General features: G+C 36.1%; 1 protein-coding gene across 3 annotated transcripts in view; it reads right to left on the bottom strand.

Annotated features, from left to right (window-relative positions):
- Window positions 1-226: 226 nt before the first annotated feature.
- Window positions 227-20412, bottom strand: part of BTBD1 (BTB domain containing 1) — a 45059-nt gene continuing 24873 nt past the window's right edge. For 2 of the 3 annotated variants that reach the window (XM_024117407.3, XM_028494847.2), the window contains exons 5-8: window positions 13273-13465; window positions 5613-5700; window positions 2275-2421; window positions 227-1766 (exon numbers count right to left, since the gene is read on the bottom strand). In XM_024117407.3, coding sequence (XP_023973175.1) covers window positions 1608-1766; window positions 2275-2421; window positions 5613-5700; window positions 13273-13465 — 587 coding nt within the window. In that variant the 3' untranslated portion in view covers window positions 227-1607. Of the gene's footprint in view, window positions 1767-2274; window positions 2422-5612; window positions 5701-13272; window positions 13466-20412 lie in introns of those variants that run through there. The other variant, XM_024117408.3, reaches the window with a different exon arrangement.

Below are 20412 nucleotides of genomic sequence, written 5' to 3'. Positions count from 1 at the left end.
AGTAGAACAGGGGAGAAAAACCTGAGACTGAAAAAAACTGATGAAGCAGCAGACGGCAACAGTTGTTGTTGCTATAGTTGCTTTAAGGCAACAGTAAGGCATTCTTACTATGGGTTGCATTACTTCCATAAATTAAAAATAAGGTTCAACCTCAATTAATTAGAAGCTTTGTTCCAAAATGGTGTCTTACACTCAACTTTTAGAAAAGACAAATGACAAAAAAATAAATAAAAGTACAATAGATATTTATTTTTTAAAAATTCCAGGGGATGTCCCATGTCAGTAAACGGTTCTATTTCTTGTCCCTTGTATGACTACCTTCAGTTACATGAGACCTCTGCCACCACACCTCACTACCTTCTTGAAAATATCAACTACTACTTTAGATGGAAAATTTTATCCTAATTACCATTTAGAAAAAAATTTTTTTAAGTTCATACTTAAAAGAATTGTGATTTCTACACATCTTCCACAACTATTTGATATAGCTTAAACTTAATCACATATTTTTAATGAGATAATCATTTTGAAGGGAAAGAAAAAGAATTTTATATAAAAATTTTGCTTTATAAAAGTGTATAAACGTCATTCTGCCAATATACTTCCTATCCCCTCCTTAGGCAGCTATACCTGTGACAGTGAGGTCGTGAATGTTAAACATTTTATTTCTTGGATAGAACTGTGTAGGTGACAGAAAGTATGCTTTTCAGGAGTGATTCTGTTGGATATCTTTAAAGTTTCAAAGCAGCTGTTAGAGATGTATTTCATTCCTGTTCTTGCTGTGTAAGATGATCACCACAGAGCTGAACTGATGTCTGTTTACTCAGCCACCATCAGCACCACCGCCATCATCTCAATCTTGGGAATTCTCAACCGCATCCCCCCCAGAGAGAGACACGTACAGTGGTGCAGCTTAGTGATAAAGAAGCCAGTCTCGGAGTACACCTTTAGATCCCTTGTTCATATCACATTGTGAATTCGTACAAATTTCATTTATCGTTTAAAACTGTACTGTGTAACATATTATACTATTATAAAATATCCTTTTCTGTAAATGCACTGAAGATTTTCTTTGGCATTTGTTAAGCCTATTTCTAGCAATATTGCAAATGCTAACCACCAGATAGTTAGAAACTCCAAAGATGAGGTCAGTTTTCTTCATTTTCTGAAATTAGTTATTTGAGTTAATAGGAATTCTGTAGGAATACTGACACACCTCATCTTACGTAACCTTCAAAACAGTTGAAACAGAAAAAAAAAAAAACAGCTATATAAAACAAGAATCTTTCAGTTATAAAACTGCTGAAAGATCATGAGTCAGCTAATCTATGAAATTATGCAAGATAAAGCTGAAATAGCTGTGTTTTTTTTTTAAACAATTAAACCGGTTCTTTTTTCCCCTAAGGTTATAAGAAAATGGAAAATCTCCCTTTAAATCATGCAGAGATTTAAGTCAACACTTATCTATCTTTTCTAAGAAACTAAAATGTCTCTTATCTTACAGTTATAAATATTCATAACACGCAAACTCTTCTGTGGCCAGTTTTTTATGCCTTTGAGACTAGACTGTATGGTACTATTTAGCCAGGATGTATTATAATGCTGAGTTATGTATAAAATATTATTTCTGGTATTTGTCCATCTTCTATTGAAGTGCCATTATTATTGCCAGGGGAACTAAAAAAGAAAAAAACAGTCTTGCTAGCAGTAGGTGTTTCATGCACTACTTTCTTCAGTCCTTTTGTGCCATAGTGGGAATCTGGACCCTAAATGAGAACAAAAGGTTCATTAGTAATCTTCATTTAATAAACACTCAATTTAATGTGGTATTTTAATTATATTACCGATCTACTGTATTTTGTTATAGCTCTTGCATAAAAATTTATGCCAAGTCATTTAAGGAAAAATGTAGTTTTTGCTACAAGCTAATTAATGACTAAAAATACTGAATGTAGAGCTCAGCTATTAGAGGACAGTGAAATGGTTTTAAGGAAATAATTATTTTATCTTCTGTCAAACTTACAATCTCCTACTCAAACAAAGGGCTATTTCTTATGAAGAACTATTTCTTTCAGAGCAGAGCTCTGCTGAGAGGCACTGCTCTTCTCAAAGCAGTGGAGTATTTTAGCTCCCACCTTCCTACCTTCCCTGCTTCCGACAAGGCTGTACTGTTAGTGACTCTCAGCTTCTACTGAAACACGCTCTCTGTAACACGCAAGAGGAAACCGTGGGCCCCGCCAGCTCACCACCGGGAACATTCAGGAAGACTCTTACTTTGAGTGTTGCGCATGCTGTGTAGCACACGTTGGGTAGGATCTCTATGGGTTCTTTGAACATGACCCTGAATGTGTTAGCAGTCCCATCACAACTAAATCCAGTATCATTTTGTCCCAGAGTTTGTTTTTTTTCATATTCAATGATCTGTAATTTTTAAGAGAAATTAAATTTAAGTTAAAGTTTCGTAGAAGAGAGTATGAAGCCCTTAGGCACAGCAGAATAGACTACTACCATCTCTTTGTTATAATTTTTCTCTACTGTCTGTAACCACCAAAGATGGCTTTAAACACACTGTCAGAAAATGCATTCACCGCATAAGGATGGGGAGGATGTCAGATAACTGGGCCTTGGCTGCAGGAGAGAGGAGCTTCTAAAAAAGACACATGGCTTGGGAACTGGTGTTTTAGACTGTGTGGATTTTAGATAACTGAGGGAAATGAGCCTTTACTCCTTGCTAGCCTATGTCCTGTTGCTGGGAAATTCCTGTAGCATTTCCTACGTAGATATTCAAAATATGAAAATTGTCTTTTCTATTTAGTTCCATAACCTGTGCCAGGCACTGAGGGATACCTTCAAGGAGCTTCTAGTCATTAGAGAAAACAAGTAAACAATGACAATTCAGTACAGCACCTGCAGTAGAAAGCTATGCATAAGATGAAGTGGAGGAGGAGAGGAAAAACTGATTTTGTCAGGAAGGGGGGAGGCTCCACAGAAGAGAGTTTTAAAAGCTCAACTCAGAGGTTACCAGGTTATAAGAGAAAAGTCTTCATGCAAGGGAACAGTATGTGTGGAGGCCAAGGCTCACAAAGCCATCTTTTTGCACACATCAGGTAGAAACGGTAATAGTAAAACAGGCTGAACCAGTACATGCAGCGAGAGATCAGGACAGTGGCCACCTCAGGCGGGAGAGTGACCAGAAAAGATCACAAGGGGATGTCTGGGGTGCTGTAATACCCTGTTCCTTGATCGGGCTGCTGGTTACACAGTGTGTTCACAGTTTATGAAAAGGGAGCCATACGTACCACTTATGTCTACTTTTCTGTATGTACAGTCGGCCCCCTGTATACGCGGATGCAGAACCTGTGGATGTGGAGGACTGACTGTACTACGTCATTTTATATAAGGGTCTTTGAGCATCCGTGGATTTTGGTATCCACAGGGGGTCCTAGAACCAATCCCCTGCAGATACTGAGGGACTACAGTGTATCACAGTTCAATTAAAAATAAAAAGACATGATGGTGCCCTGGAATAAAGTAGTAAGACACAGGATTTCATTGTGACAGTGCAATCTAGAGTAAACCACTTCTCCAAGCCTCGGTTTTATCTTTTAATTTGCCTTCTTCTTTTGTTTGCCTTCTTCCTAAGGCTATTGTGAGACTCAAATTATAAAACTACAGCAATGACAACAGCAACAGACTATGTTCCAAACACTTTACACGCATCATCTCAACCGGTCCTCACAAAAACATAATGGGGGTACCACCACTGTCAAAGTAAACAAGGACACTGGGGCTCAGAGAGGTTACCTAATTTGCCCACAGTCACACCCTTGAGATGGTAGAGCTGAGATTCAAACCCAGGCAGGTCTATCTGGTAGTGTTATCTAGAGGTTGCATGGGACTAGCCACTGGGCGGAAGAAAATAAAGAGAAGCCCTACTTCTATTCATTTTATATTTTATCATCATTTTAATATACCTATAACCCCGATGCCCTCCCTCAGATTGTACACAAGAAATCTGGTGTCTCATGTAATATGTGAGGGGCACTGAAGGAAGACAGGGGTTCCACAATTGAAGAGAATGACTGTGGGGCCCTCACTCCTGCCCAGGCCTGCAGATTATACAGCCTGCTTAAGGGGGCTTATGGATCCTATGGATAGGATCTTCACAATATATAAAGTAAAACGGGGAGTGATCATGAAAACCTTTCATACCCCTGAGAGGTCTGCTGTGGTTTTTTGGCATTAAAAATTATAGAAACAAAATTTCCTAACCTTTAAAATCTTTCAAATAAACAATTTCAATGGCTTTGGTTTATAAGAGCAACGAATTGACACGAATGATTTAATTTATAGCTGAATTTCACTATAAACGTTAGTGGATAGAATTTAAAAATGAGCATGATTTCATTAGCACAGCCAATAAAGCAATTCTTCCATTTGGAACAAGGTGTCTTTGTGAGATAGTAAAGTATCTTTTTTGGCTGTCATCAGACCAGATCTTTGTTTATTTTTGTCTGCGTAGGGTCCTCCTTGCTGCACATGGGCTTTCTCTAGTTGTGGCGAGCGGGGGCTACTCTTCGTTGCAGTACGCGGGCTGCTCATTGCGGTGGCTAGTCATTGTGGCGGAACACAGGCTCAAGCGCGAGGGCTTCAGTAGTTGTGGCATGCAGGCTCAGTAGTTGTGGCACACGAGCTTAGTTGCTCTGCGGCATGTGGGATCTTCCTAGACCAGGGCTTGAACCCATGTTCCCTGCACTGGCAGGCAGATTCTTAACCACTGCGCCACCAGGTAAGTCCCCGGACCAGACCAGATCTTTGAATTGTTGTGTATCTTGAAAGTCAATGATGCATTTTGATCACAAAGTTCACCGATGTTTTTACTATTAAAAATAGTATATTAATTAACATTTTAGAGAGGGCAGTTTTTTCAGCTGAAAGAAGTCTGAAACATTGTTTACTTCCTTTTTCCATTTCTATTTTTTGTTTTAATTTAGGTATAATATAAAATAAGTATAGTATTGTACAGGTATATGTGTATAGTAAATAAAAGTACAATGTAGATGTGTTTCAAAAATAATTTCACTAACTGGGATGTGCAATCAAAAGTGTGGAGAACACTGGTTGACTGGAAGGGAAGGAGAGAGGTGCTTCACTTTCTTCGAGATTAAGTAATCGTGCCATATCTGAAAGAACTGAGGTGGAGCAGACCTAAGAATGGGGCAGGGTATGGTCAATCAGAAATCAGAGGTGTTACCAGTAGTTATAGGAAATTAGACAGTCTCAAGCCCTCGAGTTCAAAGTACCATGAAAAAAGCAGGTGGGTGTTTTGAGACAGTCAGTGCACAGCAGGAAGAACTAACAGAAGGGTTTCCTGGACAAAGGAGAGCTCCTTGTATGTTAATGCTTCTGTTAAGGACCCCAGGACCTCATTTTTCTGAAACTACACTTTTTAGATCAGTTGTAAAATGGAACCCTCTAGGCTTAAAATACTAATAGGCTTTCTGATGCCTGTGATAATTATACTGAAATTTGGATTTTGCCGAAACAATATCATCGTAAAATGACACTTGTTATATATTTCAGATGGTATACAGTGGGCAAAAAAAGTGTACCTGTATATTCACTTGATAATCCGTGGGACCATGAATAGATCCATATAAACCAAATCCGACTATAGAGATTCTTCTATTAACTGTGAACCTGAGAGAATGAGGCCAAATATAAAATAACATACATAATTCAGTAAGCATTCATACTCCAAAGGCTTACACATTTTTAAAGTGTTACTCAGAACATCTACTTTTGCTCATAATAAAACTATCAAAAATTAAACGTCCTTGGAAATGTCATCTGCTTACCAAAAAACTCTTGCTAGAGTAACTTATTGGGAACTTAAGTAGAATGTTTTCTGTACTGTACATTTTTGAGCCAAGCAATTTATTTAACCTAAATACCCACTTTTGTTGTGATGATAATTTTATTCCAAATCTGTCTGCACATCTCCTTCATGAACAGAGATGTGTCAGCCATCAGACCTGATGGGCAGCGTCCCAAACTCTGACAATTCTTCAGCTCGATGAATACTTACTGGGCCTGGCACTGGGGAAATAATGGTCAACAAGACAGTCTCTGCCCCTACTGCACTTATGGCCTAATGGAGGACACTGATAATAAATAAGTAAACAAAGGGATAAATCATAAATTATAAATTGTGATAAGAGTTGTGAAGGAAGCAGGCTGCTCTAACAAAATTGGTGGTGGAGGTCTGGGGACAGGACCTAAGTTACACAGGTGGATCAGAATGAGATTTCACACTAGAACAATTAGCAGATCCAGTTTAGTCACCATAGTTAAGAAATAGACCCACCTTACTCCATTTTATAAATGTATAAAAACTAGCATCAAGCACAAATGGCACTAAATGACTGTATAATAAGAGATTAATAATCTATAATATAAAGCAGTTATCCTCAACATTTCATACTTTAAGAACTGAAGTAACAAGTTCAAGTTTTATTATTATTACTACCATACCATTGCCACTTTATGAGCACTTCCTGTGCCAGGCACCAAGCTTCAGTTCTTTACATGAATTATTTCCTTTAGTCATCATAACAGCTCTATAAACTAAGTAACACAGTATGATTTTTATCATCCTGTTTTTATAGCTGAAGAAACTGAGGTTTAGAGAAATTAACTTGCCTGAATCAAAATGTGTAGCAGAGCTGGGACACAACCCCAGGTCTGCATGGATCAAAAGGTCACACTCTTAATCACTATGTTAAACTCCCAGTATGAGGATCACCTTAAAATTTTTTAAACATATTATTTATAATATAATTTTTTACTATAAAAAAGCAGTATATTCTCTGTTTAAAAAAAGTTAGAAAATGCAGCTAAGCAAACAAGAGGAAAAATTTAAAGCATCTCTAAATCTACCATCTAGAGATAACTTCATTTTCAATTTGGTGCACTTCCTTTTCAGACTTTTAGTTCTGTTTTTAAACAATAGAAAACCAGACTTTTTTCTATGAACATATATGTATTATTTTAAAAACCATGTCAGAATATATATATTTTTGTAACTTCATGTAAAAAGGTAAAAAACTACTACTGATTCATTATATTTAAACAATTCCTACTTGTTAAATAATCTAGGTTATTTGCAGTTTTTGTTATTATATAACAATGCCATGATGAACAATCTTATAGCTAAATCATTTCACAGTGCCTTCATTATTTCCTAGAATAAATTCCTGGAAGCAGATTTTCTGGGGAAAATGAAAGGCATATTCTTAAGGTGTTAGATGAACTTTATCAAATTGCTCTCTGGGAAGATTATAAAACTTTACACCCAACAAGGAATGAAGATCATTTCTATCCCACTCTCAACAACCACAAGTATCTTCATTTCTTTTTGCTGTTGAGAAACTGATGATTGACAAATTTTATTTATATTTGATTACTGAGTTAACACATTTGCTCATATGCTTACTATCTACTGGATTTTCTCTTTAATGAAAAACCCACTCACGTTGTTTTCCCATTTTTCTCTGCTGATGAGTGTCTTTTTCATGTGGATTCGAAAGACCATGTTATATAGTTATTATATGCTTTGTCAGTAACATCCATTACAAAAACTTTCCTATTTGTCATTTATCTTTTAACTTTACGGTGGTTTTGGATGTAACATTTTGAATTATTTGTAGTCAAATTATGATCTATGTATGCCAAGTTCAGAGAGGCCTATCTCATCCTCATAATAAATAAACATTCTGTTCTGGCACCTTCATGGTTTCCTTTTTTTTAACGTTAAAATTTTTATTTATACAAATATTGGAAGATGGCATCAGTAAAGATCTAACTTCACTTTCCCAGTGGTTAATCCTTCCTCACATTCTAAATGTTCATTTACATTAGGTTGGTTTCTGAACTCTGTAGTATGTTCCGTACAACATTCTCTTACAGCTTTACAATATTTTTCATATTTGATTAATACCACTCTTTTAAAAAAGAAACCTTTACTTTTGCAGATTTATTTTAGAATAATTTTGCCAACCCACTCCTCCCTACCAAAAACATGTGACTTCTACAAGGAACTGCCTAACTCAGAAAGGTTAGTTTGGAAAGACACTGTCTGATTCCAGTTGAAGTTCTCCAATTCTTTATAAAGATACCATACTGTACATTTCCTATAGGATTTACCCCTGCTACTTTATGTTATTTGTTACTATTGCAAGTGGGGTCTGTTTTTACTCACCATTTTAACTGAAAATTCAAACATTAATTTTTTTTTTTTTTTTGCTGCATCGCATGGCTTGTGGGATCTTAGTTCCCCGACCAGGCACTGACCCCAGGCCACCACCCTGAAAGCGCCAAGTCCTAACCACTGGACCACCAGGGAATGCCCTAAAATTTTTTTATTGTGACAAAATATATAACAAAATGTACCATCTTAAGCATTTTAAAGTGCACCATTCAGTGACATTAAGTAATTCACACTGTTGTTAACCATCAACACCACCCATCTCTGTAACTGAATTTTAATGACACAGGAACATCACTGGTTTTTGCACATACGTTTTTATAAGTTGCCACTACTCTTTATTTATTGGTTCTAATAGATTTTTACTGATCCTGAGGCTGTCTGGGTGGACTAGTTGTTCTCAAAAGGAGTTCTGTGCCCAAGGAGGCAGGCTCTGTTTTCATAAAGGATATGAAGCACCACTGACAGGGAGCCAGCGACACCAGATTTACTGCAATACTTAGGAAAGTCTCCCAAAACAAAGAATCCCAACCAACTTTCAAGTGTCCTGTCAGAATTCATGTAGATGAAAAACTTGTTTTTAACTATGAGACTTGAACTTAATCCCTTTTTATCAATAAACCAAGATTTTTACAGCAATTTTAATATTCACTGACTTTTACAAGAGGTGACTACTATACAAATTGAGGAAATATCATACAGTCATTTCTTATTATTTGTGGTAGTTATATTTTATAGTTGGCGCAAACACAGAATTAGCAAATACTAAACCACTGCTCTTAGGGGGAATGTGTACGTACACACACACACACACACACACACACACACACACTCTCACACACCACTCATGTGGATTATAATCTTAAATCCTAAGAACGACTCATTCTAGTATATTCCATTTTCTGTGTTTCACAAAAGAGAAATGGAATTAAGGAGTGTTAAGTGACTTGCCTGAGGCCACCCCACTAACAGATGCCAGAGCTGGGATTCAAACTGTCCAATGGCCACAGAGCTGTAGTGTCCTGCACCGCACTGCCCCCTACCATCTCCATCTCTGTATATGCGCTGAAATAAGAAGGTAGAGCATCCTCCTTGTTTGATCTCACACAGGAGCATGCTCCCAGGCAACTAAAATCTTTCCTGTGAATGACTAAGAAAGCGTTGCTGGTATTGATTTGGGGGTTACAAATAAATTCTAGTGAGTAGATGAGTTCTCAAATATGGAAACTGGATAAACAGGATGGACCGTAGTTTGCTTTATTTGAAACTTTTAAAGAAAATGACAAAATTGGCAGCAGTGCTGCTCATGGTATTTGGGACATGAGTATAATACACCTGTTCCCTGCACCTACAGCTGTCTCAGTGTGCTGGTGCATACAGGTACTATCTCTGATTGCTTGTTTGTCTTCTGGTGCTGCCCAAGTGTCTACATATTGAAGTACACATTTGATTTTTTTTTTTTTTTTACACATTTGATTTTACTATCAATTACATTTACTGTCCTTTACATTACAACTAGGCCATTATATCATTTTTAAAAAATGAAACACATTATCTATGAATTTCATTTCAGGTTAATAAAGGGGGAATACAAAATATTTATTACAAAAAAGGGAGAACTAGGTCTGATGGAGTGAAGAACTACTAATATAGACGTTATCTGCAAAAAATGAAAAACACCTCTTCCTCTCCAGTATTTTTTTCTTTTTTTTGTTTATATTGAAGTATAGTTGATTTACAACGTTGTATTAATTACCTATATTTCTTTATCTTTATACCTACATCAATCAGTTTTAAGAACACTACTGAAAAACAGCAAGGTTAGCAGGCATCCCTATCTTGAGGTTTCAACAGTCTATCACGTTAAAGAAGTATTCTTCTAGACCTAGCCTATTAATGGTTATATCTGGATGGAGGGTAAAATTTTATCAAGTCTTTTTGACATCTATCAAATTAAAATTTTTTTTCTTTGATCTGCTACCGTGGTGAATTATAGTAATATATTTCCTAGTTTTGCACCATTCTTTCAATCTCCAAACAAACTCTTATCTGCCTTTTTTTTTGCACTCCTTTTGCATTGATGGACGTTATTAGGAATAGCCTTACAAAACTCAGTTGGATGGATGTTATTTTAAATGATGTTCATTGCACTGCTCAGTGTCCCCTTTCTAAGAAACCACAGGAGAAACTTCTCTTAAGTCTCTGTATCTGAAATAGCCACCTTCTCCTGAGCAATACGTGTACTTTTCATGTGATAAACTCTTCAATTTCTGTAACTTTATAGCTTTAGAACCAAACTTAAGATGTCAGAACATGGATCTTGCATATTTATCTCCACTGGATGTATTTTTCCGACCCTGATTTATCACTTTTTAAAAAAAATTGGACTACAGTTGATTTACATCTATTTGCTGTTATAGTATTATTCTTTTAAGGTACTGCTAAATTCAATATGCTATTTTATTTCTTTTCTATATAAGTGAGATTGACCTAGAAAATTTTTTGCCTTGTCAGATTCCTGTATAAGGATTATGCTTCTTTCAATAATTAACCAAAAAGTATTTTCTTCTTTTAATGTTCAACGAAACAATCTGTTCCCTGAATGTTTTTTTTACACATTTGATTTTACTATCAATTACATTTACTGTCCTTTACATTACAACTAGGCCATTATATCATTTTTAAAAAATGAAACACATTATCTATGAATTTCATTTCAGGTTAATAAAGGGGGAATACAAAATATTTATTACAAAAAAGGGAGAACTAGGTCTGATGGAGTGAAGAACTACTAATATAGACGTTATCTGCAAAAAATGAAAAACACCTCTTCCTCTCCAGTATTTTTTTCTTTTTTTTGTTTATATTGAAGTATAGTTGATTTACAACGTTGTATTAATTACCTATATTTCTTTATCTTTATACCTACATCAATCAGTTTTAAGAACACTACTGAAAAACAGCAAGGTTAGCAGGCATCCCTATCTTGAGGTTTCAACAGTCTATCACGTTAAAGAAGTATTCTTCTAGACCTAGCCTATTAATGGTTATATCTGGATGGAGGGTAAAATTTTATCAAGTCTTTTTGACATCTATCAAATTAAAAATTTTTTTCTTTGATCTGCTACCGTGGTGAATTATAGTAATATATTTCCTAGTTTTGCACCATTCTTTCAATCTCCAAACAAACTCTTATCTGCCTTTTTTTTTGCACTCCTTTTGCATTGATGGACGTTATTAGGAATAGCCTTACAAAACTCAGTTGGATGGATGTTATTTTAAATGATGTTCATTGCACTGCTCAGTGTCCCCTTTCTAAGAAACCACAGGAGAAACTTCTCTTAAGTCTCTGTATCTGAAATAGCCACCTTCTCCTGAGCAATACGTGTACTTTTCATGTGATAAACTCTTCAATTTCTGTAACTTTATAGCTTTAGAACCAAACTTAAGATGTCAGAACATGGATCTTGCATATTTATCTCCACTGGATGTATTTTTCCGACCCTGATTTATCACTTTTTAAAAAAAATTGGACTACAGTTGATTTACATCTATTTGCTGTTATAGTATTATTCTTTTAAGGTACTGCTAAATTCAATATGCTATTTTATTTCTTTTCTATATAAGTGAGATTGACCTAGAAAATTTTTTGCCTTGTCAGATTCCTGTATAAGGATTATGCTTCTTTCAATAATTAACCAAAAAGTATTTTCTTCTTTTAATGTTCAACGAAACAATCTGTTCCCTGAATGTTTGATAAAACTCACCTGTCAAAACCACCTTGTGAAGGGACAGTTCTTTGATAACTTTTAATTTCTTCCATGGTAATTGGTCTATTCAGGCTTTCTTCTTCAGTCAATTTTGATAATTTATATTTGCCTATAAAATGATCCATTCCATCAAGATGTTCAATTTATTAGCACAGAGTAAGCCCAGAATTAAAATAAAAATTTCCTCAGTATATTATTATATTCCCATTATTATCTGTAGATGTAAGTATGTTTTCTTTATTACCTTTGCCAGAGGTTTGCTTATTTTATTGGTCTTTTTCAGGAACCAGCTTATATTTAACAATTCTACTATTTTTAATTCATTAATTTCTACATTTACCTATTTCCTTTCTCTTTTCATATGGTTCTTTTGCTATTCATTTTCTAGCTTCTTGGGTTAATGCTGAAATCATTTATTTCTACTCTAATTTATTTAATAAAAGTAGTTAATTATTGCTAATTCTCTGTGTGACACTTTGGCCTCATCCCCTAAGTTCTCACATATAGTATTCTCATTGTGAATTATTACTAAATAGTCTACAAATGCATTTTTATTTCCATTTTAACCCAATATTTGTAAGAGTCCTCTCCCTCTTGGAGTTCTAGTTTTAAACAAACTTCTTGTTAGTTCCTAGTTTTATACCAAAGTGCTATTAATATTAAATAAATGAAAATCCAAAAGGCATGTTTTATGAAAACAGGTAAATATTCTATTTTGACATTTAACCTAAAGAAACACAGTAGAGCAAATATAAATTCCAAAAGGATTATATGCATGCATCTTTTAAAATTAAAAAAAAAATGTTCCCAAAGTTGTTATAAATGTATACTGAGATATTTTCCATGCAACATCTATGCAAATAAAAATCTCACACTAAACCAAGTAAGATTAAATGTATTAAATTATAGCCCTAAGACTGTAAAAATAATGTTTGATCAATTAAGGTCTAGACTTCAGCTCACCAGCAGTAGCAATCCAAACAAAACTCACAAATTAGAAGGCCCAAGTCAATTCTTTCTTACTCTACTTGTTTCCTAAGAGATTCCCTCACTCATAATTCAGTGGAGAGACCAGTAAGCCTCACTGACTTCTTGACTGTTGTATCGAGTTAGAAATGTATTAAACAAAGTATAAAATAAAATGTGGTTAATTATCTCCCACAATATGAACATAAAAGCCAAATGTGAGCCGCTGCCCCACCCCACCCCACCCCCAAATCTACAATATGCAGATACCTGATTCGATCACTCGTTCCACTGTAACCCCACCGGCTCTCTACTTGCTGGAATCTATTGATGCAGCATTCCTTTCCTCTGAGGCAGCATCTTGGTCGATCAATGTATTCAACTCGGGGCTTAGGATTGACAGTAAAATGAAGAAAGAGGTTTACCACTTCACGATCTGACAGAATTCCAGACTGAGCAGGACCTGTAGAAATAAAAACGTTTAAACCTCAATAAAAGTAACTTCATTGCAATTCCTAACTTTGTAATTCTCCCCATAATAATGTGAATTCAAATGTGAAAGATGTAAAGTAACAATGAGGTAGAAAAATCTCAGCATATATTATTTTAGCATATATTTAATTTAAAAGTTTTACTAAATTCATCCGAGGTTAACCTAATATGTAAGTGTTAAAATCATTAATAATCAAAGCTTAGATGAAACCCTGAGATCACAGAAAGATCCCTGGATTTTTCTATCCATTCGCCCTGAGTATTCTGTTTCCCAGAAAGAGGAGAGCTGGAGAAGTGCTTACAGTGGCAGCCAGAGCTATCGTTACCTCTCCATTCCCCATCTGTCTGAGGCTGTAATAAAACAATGGAATATTTAGAGGTAAAAATAGATGGCACAGTGCTTTCTTTGTGGGATTTTGAAATTAGCAGAGGTCAGGAACTAAGATTGGAAGAGCTGTGGAAGCAGCATATCACATGCTATAGTTTTCTCATTCACTGTTTCTGGAAAGAGAAAATTCCAAACAGCTTAAATTTAACCAGGAATAAATGCTATTCCTCATAAAAGATGCCAGGAGATTCCTTCCAAGGCTGGTAAAAACAATCTAAATAAGAGACTGCAAAACACTAGAAATTTGGTTTAGGAAACTATAAATCAGATTTTAATGTAAAATGCCCTAATTTTTAATATAAATTTTAAGAATATCACACACAAATATATCAACCTGCCAGACCTGGCCCCGTGGTTCATTTGCAATCTCTGGATAAGTAAAGATTGTAAAGAAGAAAAAATACAATTACAAACTTAAAACATGCATTTAGAGGAAAAAAAAAAGAGAAAAGAACATAACTGGAACTGCATAAGATCAGAAGAGAGATGGGGGTGAAAACTCATGTATCTTTCTCAGAATGACAAATAAGACAAAAGAATTAAAATGTTTAAGGTGATTAAAATGGATGATAAAAAGCAGAAACCAACATACAGGTAACTACTCTTCCTGAAGAACTAACAATAAGAAATAGGATGATGCAATAATTCAAGACTACAGGTATACCTCACTTTATTATGCTTCGCAGATACATTTTTTACAAATTGAAGGTTTGTGGCAACCCTGCATCAACAAGTCTGTTGCTGTCACTTTTCAACTGCATTTGCTCACTTTGTGTCTCTGTCACATTTTGGTAATTCTCTCAATAGTTAAAACTTTTTCATTATTACTATACTTGTTATGATGATCTGTGATCAGTGACCTCTGATGTTACTACTGTAATAGTTTTGAGCCCCATGAACCACACCCATAAGACAGCGAACAATTAAGTTATGCAGGTATCTGCATGAATGTTGTGTGTGTTCTGACTGCTCCACTGATCAGCCGTTCCCCAGCTCTCTCTGTCTCCTCCTGAGACACAACAGTATTGAAATTAGGCCAATTAACAACCCTATAGTTGGGCTTCCCTGGTGGCACAGTGGTTAAGAATCTGCCTGCCAATGCAGGGGACACAGGTTTGAGCCCTGGTCCGGGAAGATCCCACATACCACATACCACAGAGCAACTAAGCCCGTGCACCACAACTACTGAGCCTGCACTCTACAGCCCGCAAGCTACAACTACTGAGCCCGCGTGCCACAACTACTGAAGCCCGTGCGCCTAGAGCCCGTGCTTCTCAACAAGAGAAGCCACCACAATGAGAAGCTTGTGCAGTGCAACAAAGAGTAGCCCCGCTCGCCGCAACTAGAGAAAGCCCGCGTGCAGCAACAAAGACCCAATGCAGCCAAAAATAAAATAAATAAATTTACTAAAAAAAAATGAAAACAACAGCCCTATAGTGGCCTCTTAAGTGTTCAAGTGAAAGAATAGTCAAACATCTCTCCCTTTAAATCAAAAGCAGAAATGATTATGCTGAGTCAAAAGCTAGGTCTCTTGCACCAAACAGTAGCCAAGTTGTGAATGCAAAGGAAGAGTTCCTGAAGGAAATTCAAAGTGCTACTCCAGTTAACACACAAATAATAAGCAAGTGAAATAGCCTTAATGCTGATATGGAGAAAGTCTGAGTGGTTTGGATAGAAGATAAACCAGCCACAACATTCCCTTAAGACAAAGACTAATCCAGAGCAAGGCCCTAACTCTCTTCAATTCTATGAAGGCTGAAAGAGATGAGGAGGCTACAGAAGAAAAGTCTGAAGCTAGCAGAAGGGGGTTCAGGAGGTTTAAGGAAAGAAGCCTTAAACCTGTGACATAAAAGGGCAAGGTGAAGCAACAAGTGCTGATGCAGAAGCTACAAGTTATCCAGAAGATCTGGCTAAGATAATTAATGAAAGTGGCTACATGAAACAACAGATATTCAATGTAGACAAGTGTAGACAAATAGCCTTCTAGTGGAAGAAAATGCCATCTAGGACTTTGATAATTAGAGGAGAAGTCAATGTCCGGCTTTAAAGCTTCAAAGGACAGCCTGACACTCTTGCTGGGGGCTAATGTAGCTGGTGACTTTAAGTTGAAGCCAATGCTCATTCACCATTCTGAAAATCCTAGGGCCCTTTAGAATTATGCTAAATCTACTCTGTGTTATAAATGGAACAAAAAAGCCTGGATGACAGCACATTTGCTGACAACATAGTATACTGAATATTTTAAGCCCACTGTTGAGACCTACTGCTCAGAAAAAAAGATTCCTTTCAAAATACTGTTTCTTGACAATGTACCTGGTCATCCAAGAGCACTCATGAAGATGTACAGTTGTTTTCATGACTGCTAACAGGACATCCATTCCATAGCCCATGGATCAAAGGGTAATTTAGACTTTCAAGCCTTATTATTTAAGAAGAACATTTAGTAAGACTATAGCTACCATAGACAGTAGTGAGTCCTCTGATGCATCTGGGCAAAGTAAACTGAAAACCTGGAAACGAGTCACCATTCTAGATGCCATTAAGAACATCCATGATTCATGGAACAAGTTCAAAATATCAATATTAAAGACTTTGGAGGAAGTAAACTGTAACCCTCATGCATGACTTTGAGGGGTTCAAAGACTTCAGTGGAGGAAGTAACTGCAGATGTGGTGGAAATAGCAAGAGAACTAAAATTAGAAGTGGAGCCTGAAGATGTGACTGAATTGCTGCAACCTCATGATAAAACTTGAACAGATGAGGAGTTGCTTCTACAGATGAGCAAAGAAAGTGGTTTCTTGAGACAGAATCTCCTGTTGAAGATGCTGTGAAGACTGTTGACATGACAAGAAAGGATTTACAATATTACATAAACTTAATTGATAAAGCAGTGGCAGGGTGAAAGAGGACTAACTCCAATTTTGAAAGAAGTTTTACTATGGGTAAAATGCTATCAAACAGCATTGCCTGCTACAGAGAAATGGTTCCTGAAAGAGTCAATCACTGTGGCAAACTTCATTATTATCTTATTTTAAGAAATTGCCACAGGACTCCCCTGGTGGCTCAGTGGTTAAGAATCCGCCTACCAATGCAGGGAACACGGGTATGAGCCCTGGTCTGGGAAGATCCCACATGCCGCGGAGCAACTAAGCCCGTGCGCCACAACTACTGAAGCCCGCGTGCCGCAACTACTGAGCCCGCGTGCCACAAGTACTGAAGCCTGCATGCCTAGAGCCCATGCTCCGCAACAAGAGAAGCCACCGCAATGAGAAGCCTGTGCGCTGCAACAAAGAGTAGCCCCCGCTCACCGCAACTAAAGAAAGCCCGCACACAGCAGTGAAGACCTAACGCAGCCAAAAATTTTAAAAAATGAAAATAAAAAATAAAAAAAAAGAAAGAAGTTGCCACAGCTACATTAACCTTTAGCAACCACCACCCTGACCAGTCAGCAGCCGTCAACATTGAGGCAAGACCCTCCACCAGCAAAAAGATTAGGACTCGCTGAAGGCTCAGATGTTAGTTAGCATTCTTTAGCAATACAGTCTTTTTTAATTAAGGTACGTACTTGTTTTCTTTAGACATAATGCTATTGCACTTAACAGACTATAATATAGTGTAAACATAACTTTTATATGCATTGGGAAACCAAAAAATTTGTATGGCTCACTTTATTGCGATATTCAATTTATTGTTGTGGTCTGGAACACAAAATATCGCCAAGGTATGCCTGTATAATAAAATTTCCTAAGTTGAAAAAAGAAGTCTTCAGATCATGAAAAACGTTCTCAGATATATAGCATATATACCATATACCTATTTAAAGAAAGTAATCAAGAATAAACTCAACAAATGAGTGAATCAAAATAAAGAATTCAAGAAGGTATATCATAAAAGAACTGGTGATAAACACTAAATCCAATACAACCTATAATTAAGTCTAATATAGTTGTGTTTTTGTAGTATGTTATGTGGGTGTATAATCAGTTACCATAAAGTGGGCTGGAAAGGTTGAAAGGATGGAACACCATGCTAACATTCTTATCTTAAATAGGGAAGGTCAATAAATATCGTTTTATTATGAAATGAATTAAGAAAATTGGAGGGGAAAAAGTAAATGCAGAATTTATTATTTCCTAATCTCTAGACAGAAAACACACACCCATACACTCAACAGCAAAACAGAGAACATAAAGGGAGCTCTCCCTAAAACATTTTTGAAAAATATAATACAGAAATAATATGCATAACAGAAAAGAACATACATAACAGCCAAAAAAAGAAACATTATTTGACTACATAAAAATATTAAGAAGTCTGTAAGATGAAATAGCCTACGTCAGAGAAGAACTATAGATGAACAGTACATAAAATAGCTATTTCATGTTAACAGAGAACAATTGAGGCAGTCAGTGCTTGAGAAGGGATATGTATTGAGATGAAGCCCTATATCTGTCACCAATTTTCCCCTTGGGATATTTGCTGATTTGCTTCATAGGGCATAAATGCCACGCAGAAACTGGCAACCTAGAAACTGTGGTAGTCCTCAACTGACTGAAGAGACAAAAACTGTAATTCAAAGCTACCAAGGCAGCCAGACAATGATCCGGAAGAGAATACTTAATAGACAAACAAGACCAACATTTTGTGCATAATTTCTCCTTGAAGTATTTGTCAACTCCTGGGCTTCCCTGGTGGCGCAGTGGTTAAGAATCTGCCTGCCAATACAGGGGACACAGGTTCGATCCCTGGTCCAGGAAGATTCCACATGCCGTGGAACAACTAAGCCCGTGTGCCACAACTACTGAGCCCGTGTGCTGCAACTACTGAAGCCCACACGCCTAGAGCCTGTGCTCCGCAACAAGAGAAGCCACCACAATAAGAAGCCCACGCACCGCGACGAAGAGTAGCCCCCGCTGGCCGCAACCAGAGAAAAGCCTGCGCACAGCAACAAAGACCCAACAAAGGCGCAACACAGCCAAAAATAAAATTTAAAAAAAGTATCTGTCAATTCCTAAGCTATGCACAAGCAAGAGAAAACTATGAGACCAAAAAACCAGGCAGAAAGGTGCTGCTAAGAGACTAAAGAGTTAAACAGAAATTTCTGTCTTAAAGCTAGGGAGAAAAATTCCCAAATATTTGAAAATTAAGCTATAGACTTATAGCCCATGGGTCAAGAAAAACATTACCATGAGAATTAGAAAATATTTTTTATTGAATGACAATAAAAATACAACATACCAAAACTTGTGGGGAAAAAAAAGGATGCTTAGAGGGAAAACTATAGACTTAAATGTATACACACAAAAAAATAAAAGTTGAAAGTCGCTGTTTTGAGTATTTATCTCAAAAAGTCATAATGACTAAGTAAATAACCCCCAGCAAATTAAAATTAAAGGAAGGAAATAATAAAGAAAAAAGCAGAAATCAATGAAATGGAAAACACATACACAATAGAGAAAATTAATAAAGCCAGAAGTTAGTTCTTGGAAAAAAATTAATAAAATGCATAAACTCCTAGGCAAGGCTGATTAAAGGCACAAGATACCAATATCAGAAATGAAATAGGGGACATAATTTAGATTTCACAAACATAGAGATAATAAAAGGATGTTATGAAATTCATGTTAACAAATTAAAGGTCTAGATGAAACTGTTACAAAAAGAAAGAGAAAATCTGAAAAGTCCTAGTCTACTCAAGAAATTGAATCTCTAATTAAAAACCTTCCACAAAGAAAACACTAGATCCAGACAGCTTCACTGGTGAATTCCCCTAAACATTTAAGGAGAAATAGCACTAATTTTACATAAACTCTTGAATACAGAAAAAAGAAATATTCCTAACTTTTGTGTGAGACCAGCATAACCTTGATAGTCAAAATCTGACTATTTCATTACAAGAAAGGAAAAATTATAGCCTAATTTCTCTCATGAAGTAGTCCTAAAAATATTTTTTAAATCTGGCAAATTGGATCTAGTAATATATAAAAAGAATAATGCATGACAACCAAGTATGATTTATGTAAGGAATCCAAAGTTTTAACTTGGAAAATCAATCAATGCTATATTAAGCTATACTAAGAGAATAAAGGGGAAAACTGTATCATTATCTCAAAAGAAGAGAAACATTTGGTAAAATTCATGATAAAACTCTTAGAAGACTAGTAATAGAAGGAAACTTCCTTAATCCAATAAAGAGTATCTACAAAAAATTTACAGCAAGCATACTCTGTGGGGAAATACTGAAAGCTTTCTGCCTAAGACTAGAATAATGCAAGGATGTTCACTATCCATACTTCTTAATACGCTCAAGGTCCTAGGTCATAAAATAAGGCAAGAAAAAGAAATGTCTAAGGATTGGAAAGGAAGAAATAGAAATATTATTGTTTGCAGATCACATGATTGTACATGTAGACTATGCACAATGATCTACAAATAATTATTAGAATTTATAAATTTAGCAAGATCACTAGATACAAGGTCAATACAGGAAAAATCAACTGTATTTCTATATACTGGCAATCAATCAGTTA

This window comes from Physeter macrocephalus, chromosome 11 (genome assembly GCF_002837175.3).
Source record: "Physeter macrocephalus isolate SW-GA chromosome 11, ASM283717v5, whole genome shotgun sequence".
NCBI lineage: Eukaryota > Metazoa > Chordata > Mammalia > Artiodactyla > Physeteridae > Physeter > Physeter macrocephalus.
This window is presented reverse-complemented; position numbering and strand designations above follow the sequence as displayed.